Below are 21,634 nucleotides of genomic sequence, written 5' to 3'. Positions count from 1 at the left end.
CACTTTGGGGTACACTCTTAAATATCATGGCTTTAACGGCACTTTAGAGTTCTTTACCGGAGCGTGTGATTCCTCGTAGAACTATTGCTTGATTTTATTCTGGGAAGGGTTCTTTGCATATGAAGTTGGTTGTGCTTTGAAAAACTTCCTAACATGTACAAAAAAAAATCTTTAATGTAAGGTGGGCTACCCAGCAGGACACTAACAGTTTAGATAAACTGGGACTTAGCCTGTCTTATTGTATGTATGCAGCAAGAGTCCATTTTAAATCATGACCCATTGGTATCTCACAAATCTGTTACCAACATACCATTCATGTTTATTTATTGTATGGAGCCTGTTATGGATTTAAATAAATAAATGTTCTTTCTGGAACATACATGTGGATGGCTCTTTTTGCAACCAAAAATGGTCCCCCTATGGCATCCCTCTAAAGAACCACTCTGGTACCTTTATTTTTAAGAGTGTAGGGCCACCTAATAAGTTTGAACTTGTAGATTATTGAGTACTCCCCAAACGCATATTTCAACTAATGTTTTTAGCAGATGTCATTTTTTTATGTCCTCTTGGTTTCTGCAATCCTGTGAACTGAACTGGGATTTCAGAATGTTACAGACACCAGATAGTTGGAAATTATAGGAAAATAAGTTTCTTTCATTTTTCCTATTGCAAAAGGCAGAACCAATTTAAAGAAAGTTGATTTAATTCAAAAGATTTTTGTTTGTCTTGTGTGAACTTTGAGCACTTTTGACTGTGAGATGCTAGGTGGAGTTTTTCATGCTTGTCACCAAGAGGAGTAAGGTCACATTGACAAGCCTTGAGAAATCCCGACACTGGGTGAAAAGCCATTAATAAATACGTTAAACATTTCACTTTTATAAAAGAGCAACTTTATTCTCAAAACTAAGCAGAGCAGTCCACTTACATCAAACTTTTGGTTATCTTTGAAAACCATTGGTTCTTAATGTTACAAGAGTATCCAAATTTACAGATTTCAAGCAAATTCACATACTGTACTGTACAAGTCGATTTTTCACAAAGAAAAAAGTTACATCCACAAGGCATTCAGTTGCTTCTTTTGCATTGTAGTTCATTTGCTGAAATTCACATGTAATCTTACAGAACAGAGAGAAAAAAAAAATTGTAATACAGTAATTGACAGGTGACTACAAAAATAATTTGGGTTAAAAGTATCCTATCACACACTGTTCTTGAACGTCTGCCCCCCCAACCACCACCCCAGTCAAAAACACCACTGAATATCTTGTATAATCTGTATTTAATTATTTCAGTATACCTTACATAGAGTAGTATTTTTACAAATCACTCAATATGACAATTAAGGCAGTTTCACAATTTTATTCCTGATTCAATGAGGTCCCCATTTGTGAAAAGAGCATTTGCTAAAAGTACAGTTCAGTGACTTTATTAATAATACAGAGTAAAGAAGTTTAAACTAATCATTTTTAATATATATATATATATATATATTAGATATATATTGTACATATATACTGTATATCTATCTATTATTGATGCCCCATAGGACGGTTTGGGTGTCCCACCTAGGATGGAGACGGAATCCTCTTGCCCAGCTAGGATGCAATAATGGAAGGATGGACTAAATGGTTGGGATGCCCAAAGGTTACAGGAATCGGCAAAAGAGGATAGCAGGGCACACTTCATCCCCCTCTATAATAGGAGCCCCCACTTCCATAGCTTGACAAGTCAGAGCTTTAAGGAAGAAAGGCAACACTCGTCTTGGAGAAGTAATAGTGTGGGGAGAAGAGGAAGAAGAGTGGAGTAGAGAAGAGATAACCTTTTTATTGTTATGTAAGATATTTGCGTAATAAAAAACATTTTGATCTGAACCCAGGACTTTTTTGTGCATTTGTATTTGGGATTCAGTGCTGCCCCCAAGCCTCCACTATATATATATATATATATATATATATATATATATACATACACACACACACATATATATATACACACATATATACATACATATATACATTATATATATTTTAAAGTAATGAGAATTGTCAAAGGTTCGTTTTTATCTAACTTACTTCTGCCGCATGATAAGACAAAGAGTTGTAGTTTGCCAGTTGAACAGACTTCCTGCTCATAGTTTGCTCCTACTAGTATTCAATGCATTGTTTTATTCCACCTTGCGTGATTTGGCAAGGGCTCCATATGAATGAAACTATAAAAAAAATGGATTATTTTATCTCTTTGGTAGCAATAATCTTTTTTGCAAAACACTTTTAGGACACAAACTAACTCAGAATTTTTCTAGTGTTTTATAATCTATCATTGTTTTATTGAATGTAGGTCTAACAAATAAAACTTTAAACAACAGAATGAAAATGTTGGATACACATCTGGCATGTGAATTTAGTTGGAAGAGTACAAGGGTTTATTTTGCCCCACCAATTCTCCAATAGATTCAAAATGGAGGATGACACCCACTATTGTTGCCCAGCAATATAGATGTGATGCTCTTCAACAACAGGGGGTGTCCTACGTCATTACTGGGTGGGGCTTCCCCCCATTTGCTAGAAGGATGAATGTGTGTGGTTCATGCAGCACTCCTAGATTTTTACTTTTTAGAAGGGAATACATCCTCTCTTAATTTGACTGCCTGCAAAATATGTGGTGTTTTACTTAGCTGTTTTCCACTAAAAATGCGTATGCTCTTACTTAACATACAGTCTGACCCCTTGTACCTCTAGCAGCGCCAGCTCTGGTTAGGCAGGTGGGATGGCACACAGATGGGGAAAATGCTACCATATTAAGTATGACATGCATTCTTGATTTTTAACATGGCTGGACTAACTGTTACCAGGGGGAATGCATTATGGCCAGGAGTGGCTACTACTTAAAACAGTTTGCATTTTACTGTAGCTACCTGAAAGCTCAGCAGCAACAAAATTAGAAATGCCATGAACTATCATTATCATATCTAAACATGTATTTGCTTCTTAAGTAACCAACACAATCACTTATTCATAGGTTACGGACAACAGTTCAATTCAGTTCATTGAAACTGTAACATTGGTTTTCAATTTATGCAATTCACAACGATTATTGCTAGAATACAGTTCCAAATAAGGCTTTAAAACGCCCCCGAAGCTGACATAGAAAAATGCTGACAATAACTTAAGAAGCTTATCAAAAAACCTAAAACCTTGGTAGACAGCTGCCATGGGAAAAATAAATTAATAAATAAATAACCATTTGAGATTTTCTATTATAATCATTTTCCAATGAACGTTCCCATGCATAAGGAACTACTCTTTAAAAATTTCACAAAATGTCTTCTTCATCATCAGTACAGGATGGAATATAAAACTAATTTAAAAACATTATTATTTAGCTTGAATAAATAAAAAAAAAAAGAGAAAATCACATGCAATTTTCCCGAAAAGCGATATTCACATGCCATTTATAAAATCTGAAAAGACATTCCCATATTTATTTCAAATGAAATTTACCTTCTAGGTAAATGCACTTAAATACACCAGCAGTACTTATTTCCATGGTTTCATTTACCAAAGTAATCGTTCAAAATCCATAGTTAAAAAGATGATTATATAAAACTTCAATGACAGCAGATTCAACAGACATCAACAGCGTACTACGTCCATAACGCTTCTTTGAAAGGTGTGCAAGGGCTTGTGGTAATGTCTCCCCTGTTTCCAAACTGCTGCAGGCTTATTTGGACACTTTTATAATTAGGTTACAATTTTCATTCATTTTGAAATGGAATGTTACCAGACACAAAGTACACGTTTAATGATTAAAAGAATGAGCGTACTACTGAACTTTCTTTCTCTTTGTCATAATTTACTGATTCGTTTTGTATATCTGAGACATCTTTAAATTAAGAGCTCCCTGTGGATTCCTGAGCGTTCATACAACTACTGTATACAGTTTAATTTTTTTTTTTTTTGTTCGTCAGATTAGGCAGTATTTCTCATGAGAGAGTTTTTCGGTGTCAAACTTAACTTTATCTGTAAACTTTCTGAAAGCACACAGTTCTTTACAGGGTCGCAGTGAGCCGCAGCCCACACCAGTGTAGCCTCAATCTATTCACTAACACCCGGGGCTATTTACATTTGCTAATTCATCAAACGTGGTAAAGGGTGACCAGGGAAACTTGCACGCACATGGGGAAAAAGCGCAAACAACTTAGAGGCACTAAACTCCAGTCCCAGGAACTATAAGGCAGCTGCACCAAGCAGAATGCCACCATGGTGCCCATTAGTTTCAGTTTCGTTGCTGTCAAATATACTGAATTTCTTTCAAAGTGCAAGAGAGTAAATTGCTCTAAGACATAAACTGTTTCTACTTATATTTTCTCCTTTTTGTGTTAAGGGAACTGTAGTAAAAGAAGCAAAGATGGTTACATCTGAGACGTCTTCTTTAGCTTTTCTTGGAGTTTCTTTTGATGTATCCTGCTATACTCATGAGGTAGTCAAAGTACTTCTGGTTTAGCCTGACATAGCTTTAATTATTTTTAAAAAAGTAAAGCAGTGTATCTCAAATAAATCAGAGTAGTAAGAAACACTCCTTTACCCCTTGTATGCCTTGGTTCACAAGGGTACCGTTTTTTTAAAGAGGAAACAGAACACAATGGTTCTCATAGATGAAAATCCAGTCATTGGCTCAAAACCTACTGTGACCTTCATGATACTTCAGTGTTACTTTGTGTAAAAGGAAAACACTAAAGAAGTAGTCCACAGCTCAATGGATTGATCCTGGAAGCACCATATGAAGGATGACGGACCAGAGGCTCTGCTTGGGCACTGACCCTTTCTAAATTTTATCACAACATTTGTAGACAACCATCATTCTTCCTAAAAACTAAGTAAACTGCTGAATTCCATGAGATTTTCATAACAGACAGATAATGTTGGCCAAGAGAATTCATGGCTGTCAGATGACTCTTTTTTACATTCTTTAATGCCCTTATAGCTCTGCTAAAACAGCACAACCTACATCTATTATTTTTCTGTACATTAATACTGCGTAAAACTAATTTTTGCACATGTATGACTTTTTTTTGTCACTGAGCTACTATGGTTTACTCTGAAATGTAAAAAGCACGGCTTAGCTCAAATATCCCATGTCTATTAGTTCACACTTGGTACAATTTTTCAGAGCTACTACCATGCTTCAACAAAAACTTAAGTATCTAAAAGGCGAACCCCAACATTTCTTTAATAAAAACATTGAAACCTCAAAACACGTGGAAATGTCCAAAACATCTAGACAGTTCCCAGTTTGCTACTATTAAAGGAACGACCCCCTAAGAGACAAACATTGGCTGGATTAAAATGTCGAAAAATCCGAAAATATGATAAAATTATGAATTTGAAAAAGCCCAAAAATTAAAAAAACGATGACTTTCTATTAAGTTGGTTTTTTTTTTTGCCTTAAGTCTTTTGAATTATTATATGCTTTATTTCAAATTAACCTCAGATGGCCTGCATCTGTTAAAACTTCATTTTATAGAAGCATGGCGTCAGACTTGCTGCTTCAACCATGTATAATGTTTTTACTGTTGAACTGACACATTACACATACATAACAGCCACACATTAACATATAATCAACAAAAAAAAATCTGAAAATAAAAAAAAAAAGAATTAAACATAGTGCAATGCTCCAAAAAATGAAAACATTTCCTTCTGGTTCAAGAACATGGTCAACGTTTCTTCACAACATTCCATATAATCTACAGTACAGAACAATAAAGAAAGAGTCTAAAGTCACTGTCCAAATGAAAGTACCCTAAAGTAGTTTAGCTCACTGAATAATTCAATTATTGTAAAATGTCTGCCAAAATGTACACTTACGTGTCTCAAAACAGAAAAAAATAGCTTTATTTTTCACATTATTTAAAACTGGAATAAAATGCATGTTATAAAACAGGTCTGTGTGACGATGGACATGCTTTTGCACATTTATATATCCGATGAAAACAGTAATGGACAGCAGCTTTCTAAAAGACAAAAAGAATTTTCTGGAATTAAAAAAACAACTTTTTTGGCATGTTTGCAGAGCAATTAATGCAGATGGTGCAATTCCAAAGCCCTTCTCAGAAATATCCAGACTGAAATAGCTGAATCTGCTTAACACTAATTTAAAAAGCATTCACAGTTCAGAATACACTAGAACGACCAACGTTTTTGTGTACCTATTATAAATAGGTAGAGCTAAAAAGAATATAGTGTTAAATACATAACAATAAATAAATAAAAAAGAAAAATAACTATAACATACACTTAAGTGAGTATTCCATATAATGGACGGTTATATTAGCCATGTTAATGAAAAGACAGCTATAAAAGAAAATGTAAAAGGTATTCAGTGCTTAAAGAATAGTATATCGAACAAGCTACAAACTGGCCAGAAAGTATATTAAATAAAAGAAAAAAAACTCCATAATGATTCAATGGAAAATAAATACCCAGTGCAGATGTGGAAGAGGTTCTGTAATTCTTCTTTTTTTTAAAATCATTGGAAATGTAAAAGAGCAACAACAGAAATGCTAAATTAAACATTTATTTCATTTTATATGCACTAAAGTTTTTCTTCTTAATTTAATAGAGTACAGTAATCTTATTTGCTACCCCTTGAACCTGGAGTTAGAATAAGGTCGCCATCCCTCTGGAGTGTCGTAAAAGGTGACTAAGGGAAGCTGACCAAAGAAACTCTAAATCTAATAACCCCCAAAATTCTGGGGGGGGCCCACAAATTGGCCGTTAAACTGGTAGAGAGAGAGAGAGAGAGAGAGAGAGAGAGCAAGAGAAACAATAATTTTATATGTTCTGTTCAATGCTGTGTGATTGAGAATTCTGCGAATCGCCGCATGTAAAATCAAGATTAATTTCTCCATTTCTAATGCAAACATGCCTGGAAACTTGAATAGATCAAAACTGTGTCAAACTCAGGTGCTGCTCATTTTTCACATTAGTTTTTGTATACATTATCTGTCGATATCAGAAACACGTACTTAAAATGCAAATACAGCTTCCACCATCCATGACAGATTCAAATTTGTTATACCTGCCACATGCTGGTTAAGGAAAACTGTATTTCCTTCAAGCAGAAAAGAAACTGAAACAAAGCGATTGGCAAAAAGAAGTTGGTGTGGACGTCTTCATTTGAGCTGAATTTGAGGCTGTCGCTGTTCCATCCCATATGTTGCCTGGTGAACACTTAGTGGTCTCCTCAGTCCCCTCAGCCCCCACTAGTGTCAGCTCATTTTCTTTCAGATTACTTGATGAATATCATAGTCACCATACGATCATGCAGTTCTCCTGCTCATTAGGCCTTAAGGGTGCAAATGCCTGCTTTTTAACTTTGGGTGCAAATAGACAGAGCAGTGGACTTTTTAGGTCCACAGTAAGGTGATGTGTTCCAGCCCCACCAAGAGTTTGGTAGGATGTGGGATACTCATGTGGACTGATGAAGTAAAATATGATTTTCATGAGCCTTTTTCCAACTGGACTTTAAGTCACAAGAATGCTGGTTCAATCCCTGTCTCATTGTACGGCCCTGAACAAGTCCAGTTATAATACAGTATTGGCACGTCTTTAACATACCCTGATTTTGTACTAAATCATCTGCCAAATAATAATATGAATAATTTATTTTATATTAAGATTATGGCTTGACCAGTTCTCACCAAGTCAGTTTTGTTTTCTAACCTGATTTAATGTCTACGTTTTTGTTCTTCTGAAATGTTGTGAGCTCTGAAACAGCACAGTGTGTCTTCTGTTATTTGTCCTCAGGTGGACAATCCCATTAGGTCCTCTCTACAAAGTGATGCTTTTTAACACCATCAGATACTACTTTACACGTATGTAAATGCTCAGTTCTCCAATCTGCTAAAGACAAGCTTGAAGTAAAGAGCAAAAACAGAGCTTAAAAAATGATAAAAAGGTAAAAGTAATACAAAATACTCACAATGGCGGCTTTGAACTGACTGATTTACAGTGAATTTTAACTTTGGCCAGTTGTTGTTGCTTTCTTAATGGCTTTTGGATAGAATAAAGGGGACAGCGTTAACTCTTGATTGACAGAAACTTATTTTGCAGCTCTTGCCGCCTTTTACAAATATAATTTAAGAATAAGCAAAGAAATCCTATTCATTTCAGACACAAAAAGAAAATAAACACAAATTCTGGTCAAACAAAAAACTTCCTTGGTCGTTCTAGTGTAAACAGATTAACTTCAGATTTGAATCCCAATTTCTAATGTAAACAAAAATAATTTAAATAAAATGGAATATTCCTTGCACATTCTAGTGGCTGGTTTGGCAAAAATGCACAGGCTAGACACTTTTCATTGTTCCATAAAAAGATGGTTACTAAACCTCGTCGGGACAGGGCCCAACATGCATTCTTAAAGTGCCACTTTTGTGGAGGAGCCAAAGCTGTAAAAATTCTTCTGGCATGGCATGGAAACCAGAATCAGGCAGAACGTTGTCATAATAATGATGACTTATGGATTGTTCATTGAGATCCACTGAGAAAGGCCAGAAGCCATAAAGCGTCACATCTTCACATAACCCCAAGGCCAGACTAACTAAAAACAAACCAGTAGACAGTCGCTTTGCATGGATTCCTCTTGCTTTCCAGAACTTTCCAACATTCCACAGGAACTCTGGATTGGCAAACAGGACGGTTTGGTTGGCATTAATGTCAGACAGCGTGTGAAATGCACGAATGGAGGGGTCAGTGCCAGGCTTCATTGAAAATGCAGGCATGTAGATGTAGCTTGACCCGTAGATTTTAACACTTTCTGCAAAAGCTTTCCGGGACCAAAGAAGGTTCCGAAATCTGGAAAGAAAAAAAAAAAATGTAAAATGGTATACGGTATATTTTTAAAAGTAAAAAAAAAAACCCTACTATATTGCAGGCACACAAAGATTTTATTGGGGCTGCTGTTTGATTAAAACATGTAATAATGATTAATGGTACAATTTCAATTTTTAATCAAAATGAACTGTGCATTAATCATAATTTATAATATTTCCTACAATATTGATATGTTTCTATAAAGCAGTGATTAATTTTTAATACAAAAGTTTTAATAATCCCATGCCTATGCATATTTAATTATTTCAGTTAGATTATTGAACAGTTTTATGTAGCAGAAACAACTGAATAAACAATGAAACATAAATCGGTCAAGAGCTCAAAGAAAGTTTTTTTTTCCCATTTTGACCCACATAACAATGCAAATTAGTCGAGCACTTTGATTGGTTCTGTCAATAAGCCAGTTGCTTAAACAAGGGTGGATATGCAGACTCAGAAAACAAATATTCATAAGGGACCAGTGTTGGGAAATGTTACTTTTAAATTTAACTTAGTTACAACAAATGTAACTAAATATGTTATATAATTACTTAATATACAACATAATATGTTACAAATAGTGTGTTACTTTTGCATTACTTTTCCTTCACATAGAGACATGAAACCCATACTTGCAATCAAAATACATATATTTGCTTGAACAAAGAGAAGATTGCAACATTCGTTACTATTCCATTCAAGATCAAGAAAGATGATAACATAAAGCAGGGCAGACTGAAGAAAAATCATTTAAATATGTACCATTGGTTATGAATCATACAGGATAGCCTGATTGGGTTATATATTTAGACTATTTAGGTGTTTTACATTGCACATTGTCATAGAATGTGTCATTCATGAATTAAAAGGTAAATATAACTATCTTAACCTTCAGCCCTAAGTGATTGGAAATATTAGTGTGATCAATTTGCACTGCGTATTGATTAATTTTATTGGTTTCAGTACAATGTAGGCTAATATAAGATATAATTTAGGCCGCAGTAGGTAACATACAAGTAATTAAACAATAGCAACATACCATGTCTGCTTTGGTAAAAGTCAAAATACAGCAACAGCAGGCAAGGTCATTTGAAATACAGTAGTGAACTTCTTTTAATATGAAAAATAAAATAATGATCTCAATTTTTACCATATGTTATAGCAAGTGATAGTCCCAGTAGTTTAACTGTTGTCATGATTTGTCCTGAACGCAGGATATATTCTAGGTGAAATACAAATATCAATTTGTAGGCTCCAGTCACGGACCCTTCCAGGCTGCTTCTGAATCATGAGGAAGATGTATCAGAACAGAAAATATACAAAAATGCGGGCTCTTACTTCAGACATGAAGACAAACATTCTACTTGGTTTAATTGTACCTTTTAAAATGTAAAATGTCAATAATGACTCTAATCCAATGATGTGCTTACTTTAATCAATGTTTATTAATGACAACTTTCATGTTTTGTTTTATGTCTACTAAAGTATATATACTGTACTGTATATATACAAACTAAACACAAACACACACAAATATATAAATGATATACATACATACTGTATAGTGTTGATTTTTTTTGTTGTCATGTTTTCTTGGCCAAGTATCTTTTAACAAAGATATAGAAATTTCAATGTAACTATCAGGTTAAATAAAGGCTAAATACTGTAAATCAAAATTATTATGAAGCCTTATTATGAATCATAATTATTACGAATCATTATGAACCCTGAACAATTTACATTAAATGTATAAGGCATATATTATATACATTTTTGTAATGCCTTTTGGACATTTGAGACTTGATGTCTGGACATCAAAGCTGTATTCTGAGAGTGGTAATGAAGTTTTCATGCATGCTGCTGTGTCTTGGCTTCCTTTCTTGTTTCTGGGTTTGAAGTATTTTTGTTATAAAGGAAAATTTCACTCTGATTTGAGTTTTTTGCGCTTTCCCTTTCATGCATGCTTTTTTAAATTTCATGAACTTCAGCTCCAGTGTCTGACTTTGATTATTTCAATAGTCCCAAAAATATTATTTTCTATTTTGGCATACAAAAGTTCTGAATATTTGTCTACAATTTAGTTTTGTCAGGAGTGTTTTCTTGTTTTAAATGCCTAGTGCTACAAAAATCCAGTAAATCCTGCGCAATGTTAAATTAATCCAGAGAGCAATCATCAATACTGAGAGCTCAGGAGAAAAAAATGTGTCATCAGAGCCACACGTCCATCCTCGATATCAAATCTTTTCAGTGTCAACTGATAAAAATATTTTAGTCCAAACAAAGGCTCCTTTTATATTGGGCCGTCTCTTGTTTGCTCTGATAAAATGTAGTAACCAAAACAAAACAGTGTTTCTTTCTTAAGCGTATTAAAAACTCAATATACACATTTGTAATTTTGCCGAATGGCTCCAATCAGTCTGTGGTTTTATGATACTACTAGGGTTTTCATTTTTATTATTAATCTCAAACACGTTATTTAATTTCCTTTGATTTCTACCATTAAAGAGTTTAACAATATAACTGTCCTTATATTATACACAAGTCCCTAAACACTCCCTCCAGCTTTCCCTGGTCCTCTCTGTCCATTGCTTTTTTTATGATATTTGTTTATCATATTCCAGGGCTCAATAAAATAATTTTCAATCTGTTTCCTTGTATTATTCTGTCCTCATGTGTCTCTCTCCCTAGGTTGATAATGTACCTTAGCCATTTCCTTTTTGTTATAACACTTTGATCATGCTTTCATAACAGCTTTCTTTTCATACTGAATGATCCTTTGGTTGGTGACCAAATTATTAGGTACATCCTACTGTGTATTCTTCACAGAATATTACAGGAAAAACAGTTTATCATAATTCTTATGTACAGACTTACAGTGTGGCAGGAGTAAGAAGGGTACTATAATGCCAGGAATCTACTAAAGGAAGGAAAGAAAAGAATTTGACATATATAACTCTCAATACAAATAAAATCATATGAAATGTTAGGAAGCAGTTTTTATTATGCCAAAGGTTGTTTATAATAAATTTTGGTCCATCTGGAGTCAATTAGGCAGTGTGACAGATTGTAGTACAATAGGGAACTTTATAACTTAACATGAGTCTGGCTTAGAATAACTAGTAAAACATCATGGCCTATTGACATAATGATTCATATTGCCACTGCAAAAATATGCTAAAAAAAATTGAATATAACATTTACATATATACTTTACTCATACTCTCTCTCTCTTTGTGTATATATATATATATAGTGATGGACAGCATCCCGGCCGGGAAGGAGTATGGTTTCTTCAGCAGACAGGAGGCCAGCCCTATGCCACCACAAGAAACAGGGTGAAGGTTGTCATATCTCACCCAGAAGACAGGCAGAAGATGCCAATGCCAGAGCGGGTACACTGGAGTCTCGGTTGGGCTGGATGAAGAGACAATACCCTGCCAGGAAGACACTATAATCAAAGGAAAGGGAGAGACAACCCGGCAGGACTACAGGCTTCCCCAAGACAATAAGAGACAGCTTCCTTGGGTGATGTTACCTCTACAAATACCCACAAGAAACTCTAGATATTGTAGTTCCCTAGAACAGCCTAGTCGGGTTTCTTTTTATGACCATGATTTGAGTTTTGGGTTTATCTGCTCATTTCCTTCTATCTCCTGATCGCAACCTCTCCTTAGATCTCTCTTACATTATAACACTTTGGTGATGTGGTTGTACATGGGGAGATTGTGCAAATTCCCTAGACCACAACTGGTGTGGGGTTAGAGCCTGAGGAATTATCACTAACTACTGCACCACTGTTCCATCTTTTACAAAGTCTTACAAAATAATAATAAGCTAACATGAAAAACATCTGGCATTATAATAATTGCATGCAGTATAATGAGACCGTTTTGTCTTTTCTCTATAATTAAGGTATTCTCTCAACTACTGCCTTTTCATGAGTAAATTCTGTTGTATTTATTAGAAATGTCTGGAATCATGTGAAAGGTATTCTAGCAGCTCCAGACTACTTACTGTGAGTTAGGGTTACATTAAAAATTATTTACTAACAATTAAACTATATGTTTTCTTGCATATGAGCATTGCTATTTCACAGTAAACTTAGGACTAAAAGTCTAAAAAATAGTATATTCTTTTGCATGTCACTTTATTATTTTTTTTGAGAACTAACATTTTTAAAATCCAGTGCTGAAAGATGAAAAACATAAATAAATTAAATAGCCACTGGATACTTACAATGGAATCAATAAAATGCGCTTTTATTACCTTGGTGTCACCAGTCATTGAGAAAGGTCTCAACTATGTCACACACACATGTATATCATAATTTTTATATATATATATATATATATATATATATATATATATATATATATATATATATATATATATATATATATATATATATATATATAAAAAGCAGCATATGAACACATGTGCTGAATAAGAAGCAGCTGCTTTAATTCACTTCAATGGCCAACATAATTATATTTTTATGGTGCACCAGTGATTCATACAGTAGCTTGCAATACCATCAAAATTATTGTTTGCTCCCCACTGTGTGACCTTCAAAGTACGACATAGAAAAAAGTAGCTGGTAATTCCTAAGGCTGGGGTGATGGTGCCTCTGCAGTAATAATTAAGCATGTCTCAGCCCATGGTACCTGATCTATCCACCCATGTTATAAATAAACTATTTGTGCTTGTTAGGACTTGGAAATATTCAACTGAAAATGCAAAAACTTAAGTTACCTACCCATAAATGATTCTGGTTGTTGTGGTTGCTCTGAATCATAATTCTTTATTTCAGAAGCCTGTCAAAAAGAGGAAGTAATGCTTTTTGGCAGTGTTGGCTTTGTGAAACCAACTACACGCCAACAAAAATAAATAAATAAAAATAAACTGTCCATATTTGAATGTTATTAAATTCCCAAGGAGAGTTGTTGAACAATAAATGACCAAATTCCATGAAATATCAGCACTGTTTTTGAGGTGAGCCTGCTTCTCTGTTAACTGCATGAGATTTAAGGAATGAGCCGACTCGTGGGGGGTAGGGCAGGTCTCAACCCACAGCCACAATGCTGTTCTTATTCAGTTTGCAGTACCTGAAAAAACCCAGGCAGCCATGGAAAGAACATGCAAATAAACACATGTAGAAAGTGACTAGGCATGGAGATTGAACCCCTTTTGGGGTACCTGAAGCCCAATATCCCTGTGCCACAACTATATAAAATACATATTTCTCCATCTTCCAAACCCACTTATCCAGAGCCGGGTCGGTGGAATCACTTTTAGGAAGAATGAGGTGTTAGGCAGGAACAATTCCTGGACAGGGTGCCAGCTACGGAATCCATTACCGATTACCGGGAGCCCAGGATTCCAGGACATTTTTCATTCCCGCATTCCCGGGAATTAAACTGCTGTAATTCCCGGGAAACCAGGAACAGCCCAGCTCGCATATATAGCGTGTAAAAGTGTAAAAAATGATCAAGAAATAACAGAGTTATAGTTGAAAATAGTTAAGTGGCATGGTTTTTTGGCCCACGGTGTAGTGTGTTGCTGATTAATTCAGTCAACAAAAGACCAGCAGCAGTCAGTCCCCCGGCTTTGACTAAGAATGAGTACAGTAGACTGGGAAGAGTCTGCACTCTGCTGCTCACGAATGCCGGGACGGGGCAGACTTCATTGACGTCTGTCAGACAACAGCTTTGAACAGCAACTTGAAATTGCAATGCGTCAGTCTGTTGCATCCGCATTATCTGTGCCAAGAAACTTGCAATCACATGATTGTTTCCACAAGAAACTGAATGCATCAGTAACAGCTGAAATCACGGTGTTTCAGAGCAACGGCAAGTGCGGGTGTTGTTCAGAACAAGTGTATCAGTATCTAATGACTGCGGCGCCTACTTCAGTGAAGGCAGAGCCTGCTTTCTCATCGGCTGGCGCACTCTGCACACAGGTGCGCTCTCACCTTTACGACCACATGCTGGACACGTTGTGCTTTCTATGCTCTTATTACCGCATTTAAAATGACGAGGTCGAAATGATCTACCTACATTAAAAATGCTATATATATATATTGTCATGCTTGGGTCACAGATTTGCACAGAGACACAGGAGGTCGTAGAAACAAGAAGGATATTTATTCAAACACTGCAAACACATGAGCTTAAACGTGCTCCATGACAAGTCAGAGATGACAGTTTCGCTAGTAGCAGAGAGAGATAAAAGCAAACAATCAATTCCAAAACTGACAGGCGCTGCAAGGCTTATAAGTCGGTGGAGTACCGCAAGGCTTGTATTACGCGTTATAGTGCAAGGATAAGGAGCAATGTGAGGGTAGTCAGTGTTTCAGGGTTTGTGGTTTTCCCAGGGGCGTTTGTCTCTATTTGGGGTGCGATCAGCCCTCCAGCTCACACCCTCCCCCTCAGCTTTATTCACATTCCTGTGAATCAAGCGACTCTCTGTACCAAGTTCATGTAGTCGTGATAATACGTCTGCATTGACGTGTTCAGAACCTGGTCGGTGCTTTACTGTGAAACTATAAGGTTGTAAACCCAGAAACCATCTCATTAGACGAGTTTGTATCTTTCTGTCGGTACAACCACTGAAGTGGAGCATGATCAGTTACCAAAGTGAAGTTTCGTCCCCACAAGTAATAGCGCGCTTCCACAGCCCACCTAATTGCCAAGCATTCTTTCTCAATTGTAGAATAATTACGTTCCCTAGGAAGTAATTTCCTACTCAAATATGTGATTGGATGTTCTTCTCCATCAAAAATTTGTGACAGGACTGCGCCCACACCAAATGCACTTGCGTCTGTTTGCAAGATAAAATCTTTTGTGAAATCCGGGTTCCTTAGAACCGGGTAAGAAGACAATGCTTTTTTTAAATCGTTGAAAGAACGTTCGCAATTTTCTGTCCACAAGATAGGTCGGTTTTTCTGCCTCTAGTAAGTTCTGTAAGAGGAGCAGCTCTATGTGCAAAATTTGGAATGAATTTTCTGTAGTAACCAGCGAGCCCCAGAAAAGCGCGTACTTGTTTCTGTGTCTCAGGTCTCGGGTAAACAAGCATTTCTTCTATTTTCCTTAACTGTGGCCTAAGTAAACCCTTGCCCATAGAATAGCCTAAGTAATGAGTCTCGGACATGCCTAGTTTACATTTCTTAGGGTTAGCAGTAAGGCCAGCCTGTCTCAAGCTTTCAAGAACGGCTTGAAGCGCTCTAAGTGTGTTTTCCAATCATTGCTAAAAATCACGACATCGTCAAGGTATGCCCCAATATTCAGAATGAGGACGTAGGATCTGATCCATCATACGCTGAAAAGTTAGAGGTGCCCGTGAAGACCAAACGGAGTCTTGTAAATTCATAGAGTCCGTCAGGAGTCGCAAATGCCGTTTTCTCACAACTGCTAGCCTCTAAAGGCACCTGCCAATAGCCTTTCGTGAGATCTAGCGTGGAGATATAGCTCGCCTGACCCAGTTTTTCCAACAGTTCATCGACACGGGGCATGGGATAAGCATCAATTTAGAGACCTTATTCAAGCGCCTGAAATCGATACAGAACCGAACCGTCTTGCTTTGGGACTAATACGACTGGGCTGCACCAGTCACTTTACTTTCACGAATTACACCCAGTGTCAGCATCTTTTTACCTCTTCGCACAATATTTGCGCGCTTCCGTATCCGAACGGCCGCATCTGTACGCGAACATCAGGTTCAGTGGTAATTTTATGTTTTGTAATGTTAGTCTTGCCTGGTAAATCTGAAAAGACATCAGTGTTCCGTTCTATCAAAGATAACAGTTCTGTCTTTTGCGTGTCAGTAAGATCGTTACCAATGGTAACATCGGTCTGAGAAACAGCAGCCAAGGAAGTGTTAACCTCTTGTCGGTCGTGCCATTCCTTCAAGAGGTTAATGTGTAAAATCTGGAATGGTTTGCGCCGGCCTGGTATTCTAACCTTGTAATTTACGGACTCATACGCTCCTCAATAATGGCGGGCCCTGCCATTTAGCTAAGAATTTGTGTGGATCCGAGGGAACCAGTACCAAAACACGATCGCCAGGTTTGAACTCACGGAGCTTGCTGCGCCTATCGTAAAGACGCTTCTGAGTTTCCTGTTCTCGTTGTTGGTGTTCCACAGCAATAGAGGAAAGCATAGAAATTCTGTCTTGCAACGAAATTAGTCGATCTGCAAAGCTTCGACCTTGAGCTGCTCTCTCGTTCCTATCCATTCCTCACGTACCACATCCAGGATGCCTCGCGGCCGCCTGCCGAATAACAACTCGAAGGGACTCAAGCCAGTGGACTCCTGGTACCACTTGTCACACTTGGGTCAAAGATTTGCACAGAGACACAGGAGGTCGTAGAAACAAGAAGGATTTTTATTCAAACACCGCAAACACATGAGCTTAAACATGCTCCATGACAAGTCAGAGATGACAGTTCAACTAGGAGCAGAGAGAGAGAGATAAAAGCAAACAATCAATTCCAAAACTGACAGGCGCTGTGCAAGGCTTATAAGTCGGCGGAGTACCACGCGAGGCTTGTATTACGCGTTATAGTGCAAGGATAAGGAGCAATGTGAGGGTAGTCACTGTTTCAGGCTTTGTGGTTTTCCCAGGGGCGTTTGTCTCTATTTGGGGTGCGATCAGCCCTCCGGCTCACAATATATGGTTGAAATAGTTTTACTGTCAAATAATGCCAAGAGTATGTGACACGTGTTTCGCCTTAATTCTAGGCTCATCAGGCATACACACTCACTGCACCCCCTCTCGGGAATCGAACCTCGGAACGTCAGCATCAGAGGCAAAGCCTCTTACATTGTGCCACAGCATGTGTTTCGTTTATTTGACAGTATGTAGATCGGGGGCACCATGGCGGATGTTAGCCGACTTGCTGACCAACCACAAGCGTTAACTGGTAGGTAACCACCCATACAATCCGATTGTGATTCAGACTACGAATGCCATGAATATATATATATATATCTATACTAATAAAAGGCAAAGCCCTCACTGACTGACTGACTCACTGACTCACTCACTGACTCACTCATCACTAATTCTCCAACTTCCCGTGTAGGTGGAAGGCTGAAATTTGGCAGGCTCATTCCTAACAGCTTACTTACAAAAGTTGGGCAGGTTTCATTTCGAAATTCTACGCGTAATGGTCATAACTGGAAGCTATTTTTCTACATATACTGTAATGGAGTTGAGCTCGAAAGCCGTGGAGTTTCGTGTGACATCATCACGCCTCCCACGTAATCACGTGAACTGACTGTCAACGCAGTATGTAGAAAACAAGGAAGAGCTCCAAAAAGTGCTAAAGAAAACATGCATTATATAATTCAGAAGGCAGCGAAACAATAAGAAGCGAGCAAGTGACATATACAACCATATTCATGAGTGCTGCTACTTCGGAAACAAAGCACGATGTAAACCTAAAGTTTAAATTAAGTTCATAGACAGGCTGCCACTGGCGTTTGTCATGCCCACGGGTAATGCGGGATACAAGTTTAATGAGAGGAGTTTTGATCACTTTGTAACTAAGTTAAAATTGAAGGTGAGGGGCTGTGCGTATGCAAATTCTGAGAGACTGTGTTTGTGGGGATTGACAGTTAAGGCGGTGGGGAGTCACGTCATCATCTCCCCTCCCATTCACCTCATTTCGCTCTGAGCTGCGCTCCGCAGCTAACGTAGTGTTACGACTTTGTGACGCTGTCACCAAATACTCACAGAAAAATCCACAAGTTAATACACACGCTGTCTCTAGAGTTTCTCCACACTGAATCCTCCAGGCACTACTTACAAAAGGTTACATTGACAATCGTGTTACGTTATTTTTAAAATGTTTCCTTTTCTTAGCACAAGCACAGCTGAGAAGCTTGATGCATGTGCTCCATAACGCGTTAAAAATCACATTTAATCACAAGCAAAGGGAACTTCTGTCAATGCATGATTTCCTGGTACACTGATTACATTGATCAGCGCTTCCCGATTCATTTTACCCTCGCACCCCCTTGGTTTGAGAAGAAGTATGAAAAAATATGAGGTTAACACAGAAAAACAGATCACCAATTGAAGCTTTATGAATAATCGATTCGCCATCAATAATTGTTTTGGTAAAGCCATACTCAGTGTAATCCTCCTTCCATTTTATAATTTTTCCGCCACTAGCCATGATTAAATGAACGGTAAAAAAGTAAGAGCGAAGCGAGGGTGATTTATTCAGGCAGGCAGGCGACAGCTCAATAGCTCAAATTTGGATATAAGTAGCTTCTATTTAGTCACCAGAAATATCTTTGTTAGGAATGGAAGTTGAATTTAGTCTTTAAATTTCTATGGTAAAGAAAAAGTTATGCAATGATGACTAAATTTAACTATATAAAGTCAAAACTTGTATATATAAAGTCATTCGTGAATATATAAAGTCAAAACTTGAATATATAAAGTCAGCGCTGGAATATATAAAGTCAAAACTTGAATATATAGCCTAAAGTCATTCCCAAATATATAAAGTCAAAACCTGAGTATATAAATACGGCGTTGGAATATTTCGGAATATATAAAGTAAGCGCAGGAATATATAAAGTCAAAAATTCAATATATAAAGTCAGCGTCGGAATATACAAAGTCAGCGCTGGAATATCCATCCATTTCCCAACACGTTGAATCCGACCACAGGGTCACGGGGATCTGCTGGAGACAATTCCAGCCAACACTGGGCGCAAGGCAGGAACCAGTCCTGGGTAGGGCACATGCATCATTTTCAAAACATTAACCGTTTTTTTAATTTATTTTTCTGAATACGTTTTTGTTAACTTAGTTCAGTTCAGAGTCGTTTCAATCAATAGATTTTGACTTTCACTTTATATATTCAGGAGTGAGTTTATATACTCCGATGTTGACTTTATATAATCAGGAATGACTTTATAAATTCCAACGCTGACTTTATATATTCAAGTTTTGACTTTATATATTCCAGCGCTGACTTTATATATACCGATGCTGACTTTCTATATTCCAGTTTTGACTTTATATATTCCAGTGATGACTTTATATATTCAAATTTTGACTTTATATATTCAGAAAAAAGTTTTGACTTTAGGTATACCGACGCTGACTTTATATATTCAAGTTTTGACTTTATATATTCTGACGCCGACTTTATATATTCACAAAATCAATTTATTTGCCTGTTTGGCACCCCATAGTATATCTGTGTGTGTATATATGTACACATGTATGTATGTATTGTGGAGCCAACCCGGACACAGACAGGCGGACATGTTGTAATCACCACCACACATTTTATTTACACTATTTACAATTATTAAACTGGTCACACAGACCCCAGCCAATGGTCACTAAGACCCAGTCACGTGCACAAAAACCCCCCAAATACTCAGTCCTGGCCACAATGCCTCTCTTCGGGCCGCCTCCACAGCTCTCCTGTGCTTTGTCCTTCTGCCTCCCGACTCCAGCCCTGAATGAATGGAGACGGCCCCTTTTATCCAGTTCCTGGATGAGCACCAGGTGTTCCCGGCATTCCTCCCTTGGCCACGTCCCAGCGTGGCGGAAGTGCCGGCTGTCCTCCTGGCAGCTCTCCGGGTGCCGTCCTAAATCTTCCCCCCAGCACTTCCTGGTGTGGCGGAAGTGCTGGGGCAACAGGTCCCCAAGGCATTGGGGAGCCTCCTGGCGGTGACCACGGGCCCCTACAGGGTGGAACTTCCATGCCCTGAACCTGTGGCCCCCAAAGCAACTAGGAAGGCAGCCCCCACGTGATCCCAGATGGGCGCGCCCACTTCCGGTCTTCCAAGGCGTCCCGGCCGGTTGTCGCCCTTGGCATCCACGACAGTATATATATATATATATATATATATATATGCCAGCAACACTCATGACAATGACAAAACAATTACATTGTCAATCATGTTACTTTATTATTAAAATGTTTCCTTTTCTTTTTACTTCTCAGCTGCCAAGCGTGGGTATTTTGCTATATATATATATAGAGATATATATATATATAGATATATATATATATATAGATATATAGATATGACAACAACACTCATATCAATGACAAAACAATTACATTAACAATCATGTTACGTTATTTTTAAAATTTTTCCTTTTCTTTTTCATAACTTCTTTAACACACTACTTCTCATAACTTCTTTAACACACTACTTCTCCGCTGCAGTAAGCGCTGGTATTCTGCTAGTATATATATATACTTTATATATACTGAGTATACTTTATACATAAAATATATGTTCTCGTACCTTGCATAACTGAATAACCCTTATGGCGCAATAACAATTCAATATATTTATGGTCACTACAGTATTTGGATTTAATAATTTTCATGTGGGAAAAGGCTGATTCGCATAAATAAGTAGAGCCGAATAATGCAGGCAACATTTCCTCATGTTTGGGTAGTTTTCCTCTGTGAGTAAGTTCCAAAACTGTCTATGATCTCCATACTTCAGCTGAATGTCATCCTGTAGTGTCAAAATCTCATCCTCCACTGTAGACGAGTTTTAGGTGAAACAGTGTTGCAATTTCTGATGCGAGTGAATCACCCTCAACATCTTCCCTAAATGGATTGCACTTAAATGTCGAGATTGGCTCAAGTAAAGCTGAGTCTTGAAACTGTCTGTCAAAGTCTGACAGACAATTTTCAATCAGCTCTGTGTAGCGAATGCTGTCAAGTTGCGCACACACCTTCCATTGCGTTTCCAGCTCTGACGCGA

At 37.4% G+C, this 21,634-nt stretch overlaps 1 protein-coding gene across 1 annotated transcript in view; it reads right to left on the bottom strand.

Moving 5' to 3' along the window:
* Nucleotides 1-867: 867 nt before the first annotated feature.
* The window catches only part of st8sia1 (ST8 alpha-N-acetyl-neuraminide alpha-2,8-sialyltransferase 1), a 115,535-nt gene continuing 94,768 nt past the window's right edge, over nucleotides 868-21,634 (bottom strand). Inside the window, exon 5 of the mRNA XM_039761598.1 lies at nucleotides 868-8,858. Within this exon, the coding sequence (XP_039617532.1) occupies nucleotides 8,387-8,858 (472 nt within the window). The 3' untranslated portion in view covers nucleotides 868-8,386. The remainder of the gene's footprint in view (nucleotides 8,859-21,634) is intronic.

Source organism: Polypterus senegalus, chromosome 8 (assembly GCF_016835505.1).
Source record: "Polypterus senegalus isolate Bchr_013 chromosome 8, ASM1683550v1, whole genome shotgun sequence".
Classification (NCBI taxonomy): Eukaryota; Metazoa; Chordata; class Cladistia; order Polypteriformes; family Polypteridae; genus Polypterus; species Polypterus senegalus.
Note: the sequence above shows the minus strand (reverse complement) of the source record. Positions and strands in the feature narration are given on the sequence as shown.